Source organism: Mesocricetus auratus, unplaced genomic scaffold, assembly GCF_017639785.1.
Source record: "Mesocricetus auratus isolate SY011 unplaced genomic scaffold, BCM_Maur_2.0 contig_11765_pilon_obj, whole genome shotgun sequence".
In the NCBI taxonomy this organism is placed as follows: domain Eukaryota; kingdom Metazoa; phylum Chordata; class Mammalia; order Rodentia; family Cricetidae; genus Mesocricetus; species Mesocricetus auratus.
In genome coordinates, this window is record NW_024434167.1 from 4,969 (window position 1) to 24,161 (window position 19,193).

General features: G+C 38.8%; 1 protein-coding gene across 1 annotated transcript; it reads left to right on the forward strand.

The window, feature by feature from the left end:
- The first annotated feature begins 271 nt into the window (after positions 1-271).
- LOC106022244 (mas-related G-protein coupled receptor member B8-like) lies at positions 272-1,254 on the forward strand. The gene is given in 2 exon segments (XM_040741236.1): positions 272-583; positions 586-1,254. Coding segments are annotated over 2 exon segments (981 nt in total).
- The last annotated feature ends 17,939 nt before the right edge of the window (positions 1,255-19,193 follow it).

The window sequence follows — 19,193 nt, forward strand, 5'->3', positions numbered from 1 at the left end:
CAGACTGAGACACTGCATGTATGTCTACACTAGAGTATCAACTACTCTTGTAACAGTACATGTCATGCCCAAATAAATACAAGCTGGATTTAAAAAAGGTTCCAGAAATACTGGTTTTGATAAATTGTTTTCTATCCTCAATCCTGTTTCCCCTCTTTATGAACAAGGCATTCATTCCACATAGCAGGGTGGCCCTGAGATTCAGAGAGTGCATGGAATGTGCTCATGTCTTGTTTTTCTTTCTAGGGACACTAGTGGAGAGCTCCCAAGCATGGATTCAAGCACCCCAGCCTGGGAGGCTGACAGAGCACAGCATGCAGGCAACCACTCTGAAGCTTCGTTTTGTGACATCATATCCCGAACCACTATGCTGCTTTCCTTTATTATTGCCCTGGTTGGGCTGGCAGGAAACGCTACAGTGCTGTGGCTTCTGGGCTTCCGTATGCGTAGGGATGCCTTCTCTGTCTACATCCTCAATCTGTCTGGGGCGAATTTTCTCTTCCTCTGCTCTCACATCCTGTTTTTCCTAAAGGCAGTCCTTTTCTTCTTCCACTCTATCTCCTTCCACATCCCACTTTTTTTTTGTTCACTGTGCCCACCCTTGCTTACCTTGCAGGTGTGAGCATGCTCACAGCCATTAGCGCTGAGCACTGGATGTCTGCCATTTGGCCCCTTTGGTATCAGTGTAGACGTCCAAAACACACATCAGCTGTCATTTGTACTCTGCTATGGGCTTTGTCCCTGCTGTTGAGCTTCCTGGAAGGGCAGAGTTGTAGATCTCTGTTTAATAGTTTTGACTTTGATCAGTGTCGGAAAGTTGAATTTGTCATTTTTGCATGGTTGCTTGTTTTATTTTTGGTTCTCTTTCGGTCTAATCAAGCCTTGCTGGTCAGGATCTTCTGTGGTTCGCAGCAGATTCCTGTGACCAAGCTGTATGTGACCATTGTGGTCACAGTGGTGGTTTTCCTGCTCTGTGGCTTTCAATTTGGGATTAGTGTTTTCCTCTTACAATGGATTAGGGATTTTTACGATATTATCCCTTGTTATTATTTTCCCGTGATAACGCTCCTGTCCTGTATTAACAGCTGTGCCAACCCCATCATTTGCTTATTTATTGGATCCATTAGTCACTGCCGATTCAAATGTGGGACTCTCAAGATGATACTGCATAGAGCCGTGTTCAACACTCCAGAGGAGGAAGAAGGTGGAGAGAGGGGTTCATCAGGAGAGGACAGAGAACTGAACACACTCTAGTGCAACAGTTCAGAGCTGCTTTGATGAGACAAGGGACAACTTTGCCCTTACCTGTGTGGGGCATTCATTTCCACAGCTTTGTTGAGTTGATGTCCCGAGGTTACTTCAGATGGGAATTAACTATTCCTGTGGAAGTTGAGTGATACAGGACTTGTTATACAAATACTGCCTGGAACTTTCCTGAAATTGCCTTATTAAGTCTTCATTGCCTCAACATGACCCATTGTAATCACTATGGATACAAGACTGCTCACACTTTCGACAAACTCCTTCAAGCAGAAGGCAATGAAGGAAATCACGGCTTTTCTTTTATTACTGTACTTGATAGTGATTAGTAGAATGTTGTATTTTGTACCAGTTCTCATTTTTACATATTTTGTTTAGACTTTAAAGAATTTAATTGGCCCACTTTTGAAATCTCCTTTCATTTTTATGTGTTTTAGAATATTTATGTAACTTGATTAATATTTCTTATGTAATTTGGACAATGTTCTAGTTTCCTTTTCTGTTGCCTGAGAAAACATTTTGACCTCAAACAACTGAGGAGAGAAAACAGTGTCTATATCTTATGTTTTCACTTCATAGTCCATCACTGAGGAAAGTCAGGCAGGACCTGAAGCAGTAACTACAGAGAACGCTGCTTACTGGCTCACTCTCTGGACTGAGTAGAGGTCCTGATTAGTTAGTTTTTTTGGTGCTACCCACAGTGGACTATGCCAGCTTCTATTAACTTAGGTTGAAGATAATTCCCCAAAGTCATGCTCATAGGCCAAGTTGATCTAGAGAATTCCTCAGTTGTGATTTCTCTTCCCATGCTACTTTAAACTGTGTTAAGTTTGATAATGAAGCTCACCAGAACACTCCAATCTCTTTAATTTGACAAGTATATCACTATTAATCACTATTAAACCACAGCCATTCCTTTCTTTGTCCTCAGAATAGGATATTTATATAATACAATGTATCCCAACTTTAAATGTCTCATGCTCCTTAAAAACTCTGATAATTTAAACATTCCAGGTCATTTAAAAGTCCATTATCCAAGTATACGCAAAGTTTGAGATAGACGGTTTTCACGTTGCTTCCTATACAACACCTTGGTTAATATCCCGAAGACATGTTTCCTCTCCTTTCCCCTGGTCCTGATTATTTCACTAATTCCTCATGGCACATTTTAAATGATGTCACTAGTTTCTTTTCTCTTGCAATTGAATTTTTATTTCTGTAATACATTCACATTCATTTCTGGAATTCATAGAATTTATTAGACTTACATTAATTACATATTTTATAGAATGATGTATCAATTTTAAATGCTGTAGTATTTTATAATTTCAACTAAAGTTCAATTAAGAGATACAACATGCCCTTCCCCATGTATCTGGGCTAAGAGAGTATCCCTCAGGTCATTATTTTTTGTGGGTTTCTCCAGCATGGTCTTGACCCCTTTCCTCATCCCTCTTCCTTCTCCACAACTGGATTCCAGAAGTACAGCTCAGTGCTTAGCTGTGGGTATCTGCTTCTGCTTACATTAGCTACTGGACGAAGACTCTAGGATGGTAATTAAGGTAGTCATCAATCTCATAGGGGAAGGGTATTTAAGGGAGCCTCTCCACTATTGCTTAGATTGTTAGTTGGGGTCATCCTTGTGGATCTCTGGATATTTACGCAAAATGATGTGACAGACTTTGATGATCCCCCTTGGAAGGCCTCATCCTTCCTGAGGAGTGGATGGAGGGTGGGATGGGGTGTTGTTGGGGACATGGGAGAATGGGAAGGAGAAGGAACTGGGATTGATATGTGAAATAAGATTGTTTCTATAGATAGATAGATAGATGAGACACAACATGCACAGCTCTAAGAAAATAATTCAACAAATGAGCTTGAATGACCATGGCTGTATGACTATAAACTCCATTGAGCTAGTTTCTTCATGCCTCTGTGAGGTCCTTTGACCTTTCTGATCACTTCTCCTTGACTCAGAGATCTGTATTGTTCTTTTAAAATATAAAGCTTAGGTGGGCCTGGAGAGATGGCTTAATGGTTGGGAACACTCGCTGCCCTTGCAGAAGATTGGAGTTTGGCTCCTAAAACCAATGTGTGGCAGCTCCGAACTACCTGTAACTCTAGCTCCAGAGGACCACAACCCTCTTCTAGACTCTGCAGGTACCCACAGGCACCAATGAATACTCACCTACAGCCACATGCTCATACAGATAAATTTTTTAAAAAAGACTTAAAACTCTTTAATTTGCAAATCGAAAGAGTATAACATAATGTTTTGTGATGTATGTGATAAAATGGTTGCTATAACTGAATAAAGTAATAGACATAATTTTATGTAAATATTCAATTTTTCCTCCATGTATTAGAAGTGCCTGTTTAGAAAACTCCCCAATGTAATTTCACTGTTATTATATAGAGATCTCATGTTATATCGTAATTTTATTTCATCTTACATGTTAAGAACTTCATATTTTGCCCAGTACCTTACCATATTCAAAACCTTTCTGAAAAGTATGGTGACCACTATCACATTGTTTGCCTCCATATTTTGACTCTTGATAAAACATATGAGATTGTGTAGTGTGATATATTTCTTTCTGTATTTAACTTCAAAATGTGCTTTAAGGCCACCAATACTGAAGCCAATGGCATGATCTCCTTTTCAATAATTAAGTAATCATGTTCTGTATATGACTGTAACAGTTTCTAGATACATTCCTCCATTGTTGAATGTCTGGGTTGCTTCCATGCCTTGAATGCTATGAATAAGGCTTCAATAAACATATAAAACTTTCTTTTAATTAGTCCTTTACTTTATTTTAATTAGATATGTATTTTTCTAATTTCTAATGTGGGAATCTGCTGATAGAGTAAAGTTGGGTCTTTTTGTTAGAATGTACCACAAGTGTCTCTGTGTTTGAATTGTCATATTAGATCATGTATATTTAAGTGCTTGTTAGTTAGATGGGTTAATTTCTAACAAATCCAGATATGTCTGCTGTTCTATAACTTTCACTTATTATGGCAGTCCTTGGTTTCAAGCACAAGTCCTCACACATAGTGAATTTTTTTTTTTTGGTTTTTACGAGACAGGGTTTCTCTGTATTATTTTGGAGGCTATAGGTCCAGCCCAGCCTCGAACTCACAGAGATCCGCCTGCCTCTGCCTCCCGAGTGCTGGGATTAAAGGCGTGCGCCACCACCGCCCGGCACACATAGTGAATTTTACTAGGAGCCCCATCGAGTATTTTGTTCTTTTGCATTCCAACCTCTTGTTCTCTGGTTTACATGAATATTTTATATCACTCCAGATTTTATGCTGTCTTGTCATATCCACTGAACTACTTTTAAATGCTCCTTTACTAACCGTGTTAGAGTTTTCAATATGCATGTGAAATTAGTCTAAACCAGAAGTAGGTCGTAGTCTAGGGTAAGTTCAGCCTTGGTTGATTATTTCCTCACTTAGCAACACAAAGTCATAATTGCCAAGTAAAGAAAATGGAAGGCTTGGGTACCTATTTATATTATGATCAAAGTATAGGGCATATTGACGTAGACAGAATAAGAAAGTTACCTATATTTCACTCCATAAACTTCCAGAAGCATAGTGTGGAGAGAGATACCTCCACCTTGGGGGAAGAGCAAGATAGAGTTGACTGCAGTGTGACCATTAATGCTTGACAAAGTTCCAGCATTTCAACATTGCAGACCACAATTCTCCAGCACTGTTTAACTTTCATTTTTAATGATTCTCACTATATGTTATGATAGGTTCTTTATACCCTCTCCTTTCAGAAATTTTGTGTGGGCTTTGGAGGATGAAAATGTATAAAAAGGAAGCTTCTTTAAACAAAGTTAATTCTCTGTAAAAACTCCATGCCACATGGAACCATATGTCCTGATGACTCTACCCACGGAAGTACCATTGTGACCTCTTGATTACAACAAGAACAAGAAAGCTAACTGGACACACCTGACACCAAGTATGAAATGCTTGCAATCCAGATCCAGAATCCAAGCTTATTAAGGACAAAAGTTCAGTTAATAAGTATAGAGGAATCAGAATGGTCCTGTATAATGAGAAAATAGTAAGACATCAGGACCTTCCCTTTGGGGAGCTTATGAGGGGAACTGGCCCATAGAGTAAGACTAAGATACAAGGGGATGCAATTAGGGAACAGCTCAGCACAAATGCTGCATAATGGCCCTTGAGGAATGAAACTTGCTCTTAAATTGTAGTATAGTGTCCGGTCCTCAGAAGTTCTTTTCTCAAGGCCACACATTTAGATAAGGGCCTCCATTCCCTCAGGGGCTTGAGGAAAGTTCCTGTGCTAAAAGCAGTCATTCTCCTTATTTCAGGCAGGAGGAATTTGTGGTCCTTCTATCGATGTAGGAGGGCCGTTGGTGGGAGTTACTGAACCTTAGAGAACAATAGGTATTTTGATACTTCCTGAAATTATCACTTTTGTCTCAGGGAAAATGCTATAATGAAGTTAATTGCTGCTTTCTGTTCCTGAATCATTGAGTCTGTTTTCAGTCTTGCCTGTGGGTGAACTATTGAGCACAAAATGTGTGTTCCTTTTTCAATAAATAATGCTGGCAGTTATACAGTTTCACCCTCAGACTATGTCAGTCTCTTGCTTTCCTCCACTGATTCGACAGTCTTTGGGATCTGAACACTGTCTCCAAGCCAAAGCAAGTGTCCAGCAAAAAGAAAATTATGTTCATGCTTCAGTTTGAAGCCCAGTACCAGGCTCACATTGTGAATTCCAGTACTTGACAGAGCCCCTAATTTCTGACCTCCAAGTCAATGTCCACAATCTCAGCCACTGGAAGTGCATTATTAGAAAGGAAAATGCCTTCCTCCAATACCCAACATCTGATATGTTGTTACACAATAAAAGAAGAGTAAGATTTTTATCTGCTGTGGAGAAGGCAAGAAGGAAAGCAGAGGACTTGGAGTCTTCCACAATGGAACCCAGCACTGGTAGGAAGAGAAGCTCCAAACACAGGCCAGGACAGTAGACACAGCAGCCTGCAGCAGAACCCAATTGAGGACTGTGCACTGATCTCCAGGTGTGACTCTGTGCCTCAACCTCTGCTGACCTCAATGTGGGCTCATAGACCCTTGCTAAGGCTAGAAAAATCAGGAATGCACCAAGAGCACTAGCCTTGGTGGTTGTCATAGTTAGGGTTTTTATTACTGTGGAGATGCACAGCAACTCTTTTTTTTTGGGTTTTACAAGACAAGGTTTCTCTGTATAGTTTTGGAGGCTGTCGGTCCAGCCTGGCCTCGAACTCACAGAGATCCGCCAGCCTCTGCCTCCCGAGTGCTGGGATTAAAGGCGTGCGCTACCACTGCCCGGCTCACAGCAACTCTTATAAAGAAAACATTTAATTGAGGAGGCTCACTTATAGTTTCAGAGGTTTAGTCCATTATCATCATGGTGGGGAACATGTTGACATGCAGGCAGACATGGTGCTGCTGAGGTGCTGAGAGTCATACATTTGTAGGTAACAGGAAATCAACTGAGACAGTGGGTGGTATCCTGAGCATAGTAAACCTCAAAGCCTGTCCCCACAGTGACATCCTTCGACAAGGTCATACACACTCCAACAAAGCCACACCTTCTAATAGATCCACTCCTTATGAGATTATGGAATCAATTACATTCAAGTTACCACATTCCACTCTCTGATCTCCACAAGCTTGTAACAATATCATACTGCAACATGCATTTAATACATCTTCCAAAGTCGCCACAGTCTGCCACAGTCTCAACAATTTACAAGTCCAAAGTTCAAAGTCTCTCCTGAGATTCATGTAATCTCTTAACTGTAATACATTCAAACTACCACAGTCATCAAGGGACCATTTCTATAATGTGTCCCATATCCTTGATGAACACAACTGTCATTGTGCCAGTTATCATAGACAAAGCTCTAGAAACCATGAAGAGACCTGAGTCCTAGTAACAGAGATTCATGTTTTGGTACATATAACAACCACCTTTGTTGTGAGCCTTTGGACAATCCTGAGACTGTGAAGTTTCTTTTTATAAAAATTTAAATGAATTCTTTTTTTCTGTTCTTTTTTATTTATTTTTAAATTTAAATTTAGATTAGAAACAAGGTTGCTTCACAAGTCAGTTCCAGGTCCCTCTCCCTTTCCCTCCCATCCTCCTCTGCCCTCCCCCAGCCCCCCCACAATATCCCCTCATTTCCCCATGGAGGGTGATGCCCTCCTTGGGGGTGCCCATAGTCTGTCATTTCATCCAGGGCAGGGCCTACACCCTCCCCCAAGAATTCAGGGTGAGAGTGCTTCTCACTTTGTTAGATGGGAGTCCAAAGTCCATGTGTATACTAGGGATAAATACTGATCTACTGCCCAAGGCTCAATAGATCACCTAGGCCTCCTCACTGACACCCCCATTAAGAATTTCATACAATATATTTTAATCAAAGTCATAGCTTCCCCTAAAGCACACACAAAAAAAGACCCAGAGATTGTTTTTGGGGTCCAAGCTTCATGCTGAAGATCAGAGAAGCAAAACAGGTAAGTAGATCTTACCTCTACCCAGCTGAAATGAAAATGCTGTCTCCACAAATCCCCAGAGGCAAAAGGCTCTTAGATCCTGCCTGCTACTCCTTATAATTACATTATCCACCCAGGCATATTCTCCTGTCTCTACATGCTCTAGTGCTGGTATTAAAGGCATGTGATCCCAGGTGCTAAGATCACCATGGTGTGAGCTGTTTCTTTTAAGACTGAAACAAATGTTTTTGTAGTCAGCACAACCTTGAACTAGCACAGATCTCTCTATCTCTTAATCCTGAGTCCTGGTATTAAGGGTGTGTATCACTGCAGAATTTCTATAGTGTGTGGCTGACTTTGCTTTCTAAATCCTTATGCAAGCTTTAATAAATCATAAATAATATATTGCAAGAATTCTCTTTTTTGTCTAGTACAAAAACAAAGCTACAACTCACGTAAGAAAACTATAGCCCTTCGCCCTAAGCCCTCTGCTTGAGGTGAGTGTGGGCCCTCCCACCATCCTCCCCTTGGAACTTGCTGGGTCTTTGCTGCTGTAGTGGACAAGCCCCAGCATGACAGACCACCTGGAGTCTGGCCATTTGTTGAAGATACTTTCTTTTTTCCTTTGTATAATTTTAGCTTCTTTGTCAAAAATCAAGTGTTTGTAGGTATGTGGATTAATATCAGGGTTTTCAATTAGATTCCATTGGTCTACCTGTCTATTTTTGTGCCAATACCAAGCTGTTTTCAGGACTATAGCTCTATAATAGAGCTTGAAGTCAGCGATGGCGATGCCTCCGGAAGTTCTTTGATTGTATAGGGTTATTTTGGCTATCCTGGGTCTTTTGTTTTTCCACATAAAGTTGATTATTGTTCTTTCAAGGTGTGTGAAGAATTGTGCTGGCATTTTGATGGGGATTGTGTTGAATTTGTAGATTGCTTTTGGCAATACTGCCATTTTTACTTTGTTGATCCTACCTTTTATTATCTTCAGGTATGTCCCTGATGTCTCCAGGATCTTATGAAGGGGTGTTGGATCTTTTCAAATACTTTTTCAGCATCTAGTGAGATTATCAGGTGGTTTTTCCTTTGCAGTTTGTTTATATAGTGAATTACATTGATTACTTATCTGGACATTATTTTTTTCCTTCACCCCTTGAGTGTGTTTATTTTTCTCTTCAAAATGAACTCATTCTTTAGACCAGGGTGAGATGGAACTCACTGAGCACAGAGATACACCTGCCTCTGCCTCCCAAGTGCTAGGGTTAAAGGCATGTGCCACTGCTACCTGGCTTTATTCTTCTTCAATTTTAATGGATAGTTTCTCCGGGTATAATAATCAGGGTTTATAGATTTGGGCTTTGAGGGCTTGGAATACATATTTCCTAGTCTCTTGGGCTTTAAAATATTCTCTTCAATAGTTATGTCTTATTCTAAGGATCCTGCCTATATGAGTGACTTGACTTTATTTTTGTGTTGCAGTTTTCAATATATTTTCTATATTCTATGTTCTTAATGTTTTGCTGTAATATGCAACAGAGGACCTACATATTTCATGTTCTGTAGGCTTCTTATATTTATGTAGACATCTTTTTCTTGAAGTTTAGTAAATTTCCTACTGTGGTTTTGCTGAAGACGCTCTCTAAGCCTTCATTTTTGTAGTGTTGCTCCTTATTCCAGTAGTCTCAAAAGGTAATTCTTTGCATGGTGCCCTTAAACTCTGCTCACATAAAAAACTTATTCTTGTTCTTTACCGTGACCCAATTTCTCTTTTTTGTCTGACATTGCTTTTTAGACAACCCAGGACCACCAACCTAGGGATGGCACAACTCCACAGTGGGTTTGGCCCTTCTACACCAAGTGTTGATCAAGCAAATATCCCACAGACTTTTCTTCAGGTCAGTCAGATGAAGAACATGTCTCAGCTGAGGTTCCTTCATTCCAGATAATTCTAGCGTATATCAACTTGACAAAAAACTAGCCTGTATATTTCCTTAATGTATTCATTTCTTTGTCTTCTTTGACTTTAGTTATAACCCATTCTTAGAATTATTAGAATTAGAATACTTGTCTGGATTCTGTCTGATATCATTTTCATTAAAGGCAATACTCTGGGATTTATATTTTGTGGAGGAGACATGTTAGTTTTCATATTGTTTTTATTTCTTTATCGGGAAATCCAATGCACACCTGGAGTTACTTTGTTGATTGTGTTTTCTCCTTTGTTATAGCAATTTTTCTTCTTTCAGTGGAAGTACTTACAATATTCATATGGGAGCTAATTCATAGCATGTTTGAATATGGATTTCCTCTGTTTACTGGTATTTAAGGCTAGTGGCTCTGCTTGTCAGCTACAGTCTGGAGGCTTTATCAGCTTGCTCAAAGAACTTGACATTGTGGACTTGTCCTAGTTCTCAAGATTGGATAGAACATCTAGAGTCCCACTCAGACCACTATCAGGTCTTTGATTTGTTCAAAGGCATCAGGGTGCTTTTGTCTCCAGACCACATATGAGACTGGACAGTCTCTGGTGGGAAGATGGCTGGAATTTGGCAAGTCTTCTAGGGAGTGAGGATAGATGAGAGAAAGTGGAAGTCTCTGATAAGCAGCCATGGGACTCTGGCAACCTTAATCCAGTTCAATGGATTTGAAATTCTTTAAAGTTACAACAGCATACACTTGTCATTATATTCACATATAGAATAATCTAAAACCACCAAGAATCCTCCAGCAGTCTCCTGCCAGAAATCCTTGCAATTAGTAATGATTTTGTTTGTCACTATAGATTTTTATCTTTTGGTACTTCATGTTTATCAAAGTATCCAGGTTGCATTAGACTAACTTCATTCACTTATCATTTAGGCTTCATTCACTTATCATTTTGTCTTCCTATAGTTTGTACATTTATCATTAATGATGATTAATGGTTTATTGTATATGGATGCTCCATTGTTTGATTATGTACTCACCTAGAAGAAAATTTTAGATCCTTCCAGATGTGGCAAGAAGGTTAAGTGCCATAAGCTTCTGTTTAGAATGCTTTAGTGGAACTGATTATTGATCCCACTATTACCACGTAAATACCTTTTCCAATGGGTTTATGCTCCGGGTTTACATGGGAGTCCTCTGCTCGCTATATGTGAGCATTTCTACTGCTCTTTCTCACCAGAAGTTTGTGTCATTGGACTTTTACACTCCAGTGTAAATAATGTGTTATCTCATTATGATTCTCTTTAATTTTAAATTTGATTGCAATCATAAATACTACCCTATGAATACTTGACAACTGTATAATTTTTAAAAATTATCTCATTTTAAAAATGATGCACATGTGTTTGTACAGAGCTATGTGTGAGTGCAGGTATACATGGAGACCACAAGAAGGCATTGTATCCCTTAAAGCTAGAGTTAAAGGATGTTGTGAGTTGATTTACATACATGATTGGAAATAAGCTAAATTCTTGTGCAAAAGCAGCACATCCTTTAAACACCGAGCTGCACCCCACAAACAGACATCTGAAAAAAAAAACATCCTAATATGCTGAGGACCATCCTCTAATCTTTATATGCTAAAAGTTTCCCAACATGTTCCACAAACTACCACCTTGAGGAGCAAGAAGCAAACACTGGAACCCTGGTAGAGGGAAAATTGAATAACATGCAACCATAGTATTCTACTTACAGCACCCCCCCAAGGTTGATATCCTTGTTAGTTTCCAACTGAAATCACATTTAAAAAATAATAAGTAGAATAAGGCAACTATAGCTTGAAGAAAAAAAATTAAATCATAAGAAACAAGACTTCTTTTCTGAGTATTTACATTATAAGAACATGAACAAAGAACAAATTTCAGGAAGGTAAGAATAAAGAAGTTATTCTATATGTGAAATTCCACATTTTCGAAGGAAAGTCTGAAGATCCATTTCATATTCAGAATTTCACGGCAAAATGACTTTGCATTTATAGATATTAATGATAAAACTAGATGGGGAGATTAGGTGACATCTGGGGAATGGAATTCAGAGAGTCTATTCCAATGTATGTATGTTTATGTGATGTGGAACAAAGCTTTAAAGATGGAATTACTGTGCTCTGATAAAGAAAATGCCAAAAGAGTAACTTCAGTGTGATCACAATGGGTGTTGATACACACAAACGAATCATTGGTAGCCCAATGACACATTTACTCTTTAGTCAAAAACCCAGAATTCAAGCTCATAATGCCTGATGTTGCTACCTATAATTAGAGATAGCAATCAGAGGATAGCAGTTACTTAAAAGGATGTGAGCCAAATTTGATGGAATGGAGTAGGATGGTGTGTGAGTCGAAACAAGGCAGATGCCAAGAAACATATTAGTGAGGATCCAGAATCAAATGTTTCTGATCTGATACATGTCCCCAGCACATGCACAGGAAGTCGCATGTCATTTCAGGGTTTTTTATAAACTTCACACGGTCATACCTACTCACAAACACTCACCTCCTAGAAGCATCTGCTGAGTTAAAGAACAAAGATGTGAACTGTGCCGTCACTCATTCCAAGAAATGCTCCCTCTCCTTCAGCAACAGCCAGATTCCCATCTCTGTACTGGAAAAATGACATAAAGATGCATTGCATCAACTTTCAGAGTTGTTGGTATGCTGCCTTCTCTGAGCTCACATCCTCCTGATTCTATCACAGAACACCATATGCAGTAGCCTTGTGCTTCCTACAGAGAAAGACAAGGGACAAGCTTCCCACTAGAGCTGTCTTACTTGTAACACAGACCATGTTTTCCCAAAGCATTCAGATTCTATGCTGTGTAGAGAGACACCCTCTTACATTCATTCCAGGAGGAAGACTATATGCACACGTTGTCTTTAGAGCTGAGGTCCTGTCAAACAGGTGTCAGTATTTTGCTTGCTTAGTAAATAAATGTGCATTTTAAAGGAAAGCCCATGTAAAATTAACAAAATTGTAAATATCTCCAAGTATATTGTGCCCAACATTTTCAATTTGGAATAAAGATATCAGGCTTTACAATTCAAGTCATCAATATCCACGTATACTTGAAGTTTGAGGTGAACTGTCTTCCAATGGCTCCCTTCACAATGCCTTGGTTAGCCTCCCAAAGACATGCGTCTCTCCTTTTTTCCTTACCTCTTGCCCTGACTGTCTCTCTCTGGGGTTGTCTAATCCCTCATGTCAAGTTTCAAACAAGGTTCACTGGATTTTGTTATTTTGAAATTGAACCTCTGTCAGATTTATGTTTTTCCACGAACCTTATACTTATTATTTGAATTATAAATATTTAGGTACAATTTATATAGAATAAAATTTCAATTTTAATTGCTGAAGTGCTTGATGATTTGAATTAAGAGAAAGCCATATGCACAGACTAAGAAAACAGTTGAATAAAGTTGCTTAAGAGAATATAGCTATGCTACTCTAAACACAGTCACCTCTGATTCACTTCTCCTTCCCTAAAAAGCTATTAGTAATCACACTTTTAAAATTATTTAGGGTATAATTGGACTAGTATCACATGAAGCTTCCACATGTCATACAATGAATATTATTGTTGAGCAAATTAGCATAGCCATCATCTCCTGTAACCATTTTTCTCTTTATGGCAAAAGCTATTTATAGGAAATCTCCTAAGCACAATAATGCACTGTTGTTATGCCAATATTTTACATTCTGTAATCATTTTATTTCCTCACTCATATTTGTTATGTCGTGTTTTTCTAGTCTATATTCAATTACAAAGAATTGATAATTATGATCATTTTATCCTTCTCTTCATATTGAACAATTCATTTTATTTCACATGCAAAAGATAGCATGTAGTATGCTTTTGTATTTAGCTAATTTCATTTAGCATAATTTACCTTTAAGTCAGCCGTGCTGCAGCTAATGACAGAATCTTCTTTTATTAGTTGGTTGATCATATTTGGCAGTTGTTTTATGGTTTCATAGTTTGCTGCCACTGTTGCATTCTTTTCCCCATTGGTTCATAACTAGGTTGTTCTAAAACATTTGAATGTTGTGAATAATGTCTTAATAAATATATAAAACTTTATTAAGGGTAAAATGATACATCTTTGTCCAACATTCTATTTTAATCTGATATATTTTAATTTGAAGCTGATATCTGCTTACAACAAAGGCCTAATTAATTTAAATGTCCTACCAGTTGCTGTATTTTATACATCTTATTCGATCAGGCATATTAAGTAAATGTTGATACATATGAACTTATACCTAACAAATACACAACTCTTTCTGTTATATACTAAAGGCTGGGTATTAATGAGTTCACTAGACCCAAGATAAATGATAAATGGGTGTTTTGTTGGGGAACACCTTATACAGATAATAGTAAAGATCCGTCACAGTGTTAATGCTCCAGAAGATGCAGTCTCTGCCCTTCCAAAGCTCTCTGTCACCCAAGAGGGAGTGCTCAGCCTGCTTCTCTACTTTCTTGTCATACCCTCACCTGAGGTCACACCCAAAGGGGTGTGGTCACTATCACAAATTCACTGGCAAGGCAAGATTTCACTACAATACGTATTAATTCACTCACTTTTGCAGTGCTGAAAATGCAGCTTAGGGCCTCATATGGTAGCACAGGGCTGTCTGAATCAGCTTCAGTCTCACTAGTAATCAACACTTTTGTCTCTTGCACTCCAATCTGTTCTGTTCTTATCTAATTTATGTGAGTACTTGATATTACTACATGTTTTCTATCTTGCCATGCACATTAAGCTTTTTAAAGTAATCAATAGGCTAGCAAGATGATTCAGTGAGCACAGACACTTGTGTGCATGTCTGACCACCTGAGTTTAATCCCAGGATATCATACTAAGGGATACATGATAAGGGAGACCTGAGTTCAAAGAATAGTCCTCTGGCCATGGCATGTGCATCACACATATACATTCTGGTACTCACACAGGAAATAGAAAAAAAAGAAAACTTTTAAGTATCATTTATATTGTACCCTAAGTTTGCAATGTGCATTTGAAGTTAATGAAAGTCAGAGTAGAGCAGTATTGTTGACCATTTGGTGATTATTATCTCCTCATAGACACACAAAGTTGAATGACTGGTTACATACCAAACTATAGTCATATGCCAAGGTACAGCTTTGAAAACAAGGTGTAAAACCAGACTGCCAGATTAGGGCATGACTAAGGTAAACGACACTTTTAAGAAGACTAGCATATAGACTCTAGACATCCCCTATGTGGAGGGATTTGGCAATAGGGTGGGAGGGAGGGTGGAAGGGGAGTGCGGGAGGAGGGGAGGGAGAGGGAACTGGGATTGACATGTGAAACAAGCTATTTAAAATTAAAATAAAAAATGATTAAAAAAAAAAAAAAAGAAGACTAGCATAGTAAAAGAAATTAACCTTTAATAAATTAATTTTGAAATGTTAAATAGTTGATTTTGTTCCTTCAAAATGCATTAAGCTCAGATTAAATTACTCTTGTATAAGTTCTCTGTAAAAAAGAAGAAACAAACAAAGAAACCCAGTATCAAATTTACCATGTAAACCTAGTGCGGACAGAGCCCTGGGATACTGCTTCCAAGTGAATATCCACGTAGCAGAGAACATTAACTGCATTAGCCAATGACAAAATGTCTTCCCCTATTATCAATTATGGTGGTTTGAAGGCAAATGGCTCCTAAAGGAGGTGGCAGTATTAGAAGTTGTGGCTTGATTGGAGTATATAAGTCCTTTGTAGAGGAAGTGTGTCACTTGGAGGTGGGCTTTGGGGTCTCATATATTCAAGCCATACCCAGTGTCTCAGTTCATCTCCTATTTCCTTTGCATCAAGACATAGAATTCTCCAGAACCATTTCTGCCTGTACATTGCCATACTCCCAGCCACCGTGCTTCCTGCCATGATGATAATGGACTAAACCTCTGAAATTGTAAGCCACAACCTCAATGAAATGGTTTCCTTTATAAGAGTTGTCATGGTCATTGTGTCTCCATACAGCAATATAAACTAAGACATACATCCTCTAGTTTGAAGGCTGAGTGATATCACCTCCTGTGGAGGAGACATTGTTTAAATTCAGTGCCATGCTTTGTACAATGGGCTCTAGAACAAGCAGAAGCCTTAGTGTGGCCACATGCTCCCTTGCTAAGAAAGTACAGTCTTCTATGGCTTTGAGACTTTACACACATTAATTTGGTCTTGGTGCCTAAGGACTGTCTATTCCACTTAGTCCCCACCCTTGAGTACTACTGCTCTGACCAAGCTGATGTGCATAGATAGAGCTTTAGAACTGCTTTGAACTAGTCAGAGAATTTTATGCAAGTGTCCTAGAGTCATTTTTGACCCACAAAATAGCCAGAATAATTGTGGCCTTTAGGACTTTCCTACGACTGTGAGGATCCACAAAGCTGGTAAGGCCCAGTGCAACCAAGCAGAGGATAAACTTAAGTGTCCATGGAACTGCCTTTATTTAGCATCTTGGCATGTAGTAAACTCCTCTGCTGAGACAATACAGCGGAGTGAGCAAGGAAGTTAATCCTGGAACGAAGTTTTGAGGAGGTGAAACCTTACACTGAGGTGTTTTATTTACTCTCTATTGCTACAAAGAAATACCATAACCAAGGCAACTCTTATAAGAGAACACATTTAACTGGGGCTTGCTTACAGTTTCAGAGATTTAGTTCATTACCATCACAGTAGGGAGCATAGCAGCATCTAGGCAAACTGGTACTAGAGAAGCTGCTGAGAATTCTGTATCTGGATATGCAGACAGCAAGAAGAAAGAGACAGTGGGCCTGACTTGGGCTTAAAAACCTGAAAGTTCACACCCAATGACACACTGAGGACTAAGCATTCAAATATATGAAACTACAAGGGTCATTTTAACAACTTTATCTGTTCTGGTTAGCTTTTGTCAACTGGACACATGCTAGTGTCATTTGGGAAGAAAGAATCTTAATTTGGAAAATATCTCCATCTGACTGCATTCATGCAAATCTGTGGGGATGTTTACTTGATCAATTATTGACACTGGGGTGCTGTGCTAACTGTAGATATCACATCTGGGCAGATAGTCCTGGGGTATATAAGAGTGCAAAGTGAGCAAGCCATAGGGAGAAAACCAGGGAGCAACACTCTTCCATGGTTTCTGTTACAGTTCCTGCCTCCTGATTCCTGCCTTGAGTTTCTGTCCCAACTTCCCTTAATGATGGACTACGAAGCAGAAGTATAGGCCAGATAAACCTCTTCTTCCCCTAAGTTTCTTTGGGTCATAGTGCTTGTCATAGCAGCATAAAGCAAACTATGAAAGACAGTAAGAGGTAATGAAATTAAATCCATTACAAAGTTGCAAAGAAACACTCAGCACCATGTGGTCTCATTGCTGAGTTCTACCTGGCATTTAAGGTAGCACTGATGAATTCTGTGAAGGAGTCTATAATTTCCACAAAGAAGTATCTTTAAAGAAAATACATGCAAAAAATCATCATCAAAAACAATCCTATTGAACCTTAAAGACATTATTCACTGTAATCAAGAGTTCGCTGAAGTGATACAATGGTATTTGTGTTAGTACTAGTTAGTGAGTATGATACATTTGTTTTTGTGTCACTGCCATCAAATGCAAGGTGGTTATAGTGGCCTGGCTATTGTCCCAGCACTTGGAGGTTCAGACAGGGTGCCCTTGGGACACAGTTGTCAGCTAGAATAGGTGAATACATCAGTTTGGGTCCAACTAAAAGACTGTATCTCTATATAAGGTTGAGAGTCATAAAAGAAGATACCTGATATCAAGCTTTGGATAAAACACATATTTGCATAGGTGGGGGAATAGACACTGGAATATGGACATCCTACCAGTGGCCATATGAACCAATAATAATTCTTCTCTTTCCTCCATCAAATGACAATTCTAATAGTTCCTCAGTGAGGTGTGAACACTATCAACCAACTAGTTTACCAGTGTAAGAATCGCAGCTGGCTTGGCCTTGTGCAGCTAGCCCCAGATGCTATGATTTCATAGGTGAAATACATCATTTCCAGAAGACAGTATTTCACATGAGTCTACCAATCCTAAATCCTTTACATTCTTTCCACATGCTCTTCCCCCATCCTTCCTGATTTGAGATAGATAACATTTTGAGATAGATAACAGGCATAGAACTAAGCACCCACTTTCTTATTCTCTTCATTGTCTATTTATGCATCTGACCACTGACTGTTTCCACTGAAAATAAAAGAAGATCCTCTGAGAAAAACTGAGAGATGCCCAGATCTATGGATAGAAACATAAATACTTAGCAATTTGACAGCATGATGGCTTATCAAAATAACTGTGTCAGATTCTACTCTAGAGCCTATGATGCCACCAAATATGGGATTTTTGAGTAGCATTGATAACAGATATAAATTTCCCTCCTGTGGAGGAGGCATTAAACCAGTCAAACACAGTTAGTTACTGTGTAACAGCCATGCCACTATGCATCTTTGGGTATATCTTGTCTTGCCCATCAGAATTTCAACACACAGCATCAAAATACTTATGTTGCACAATTAATCAGATTTTCTCTGTCATTATATTTGTTAATTTCATCATTAGGTTTTGCAAACATGTGGTTAAGTCTGATACCCAAATAAGGCAACAGCTTGTAAGACTTGAGGTAGGCGGTTTCTTTGTGGTTTTTATTTCTCAAGTCCCCCAGTAGACACGCAGGTCCATCCCTTTCTTTTCCTCTCCCTTTGCCAAAAATAAAATTGTTTACAGATTTCTCCCCTGCCTCTTTCTCTGAGGTTGCTCTAATCCCTTATAGTAGGTTTCCAATATGTTTATCATAAAAACTAATACAGTCATTAAAATTTTAGATCTCTTTAATTTTTGCAAATTATTTTAAGGCTAAAATAATTAAGAGAGGGTGATGTGCAAAAGATAACTAGGATAAGGTTTTCTGTGGTTAGTGAACGGTACACCCATTTGGCTCAAAATAATCAAAACACAATTTTTCTCTCTCTCTGGAAGTCACTCTGCATCCCCTTTCTTACTACTTCTACTCCTAGAGGAAAACACTGCTTCTACTTCCTTTACCAGTCATCAACTTTATGTGGATCTTCTCCTTATGTGGATCTTCTCCTTTCTATATTTAGAAACATAATGTATGCAGTTTTGAGTCCTAGCATCCAGTGCTCAGCCCCCTTTGGAGTTCATCTCTTTTACTTTCTTTCTTCTATCATCATTATAAAGCCAATAGTTTTGTGTTGGTTAACTACTTCATGCATATTGACTATTGAAATGTTTTATTAAAGAAATTTTGTAGACCCATGCTTTCATTTTCTTGGTATGTCAGGGTACAAACCATTTCTTGCTGTATAAAGGGCTGATTAATTCTTTCCCAGTGTGATTATGCCTACTCC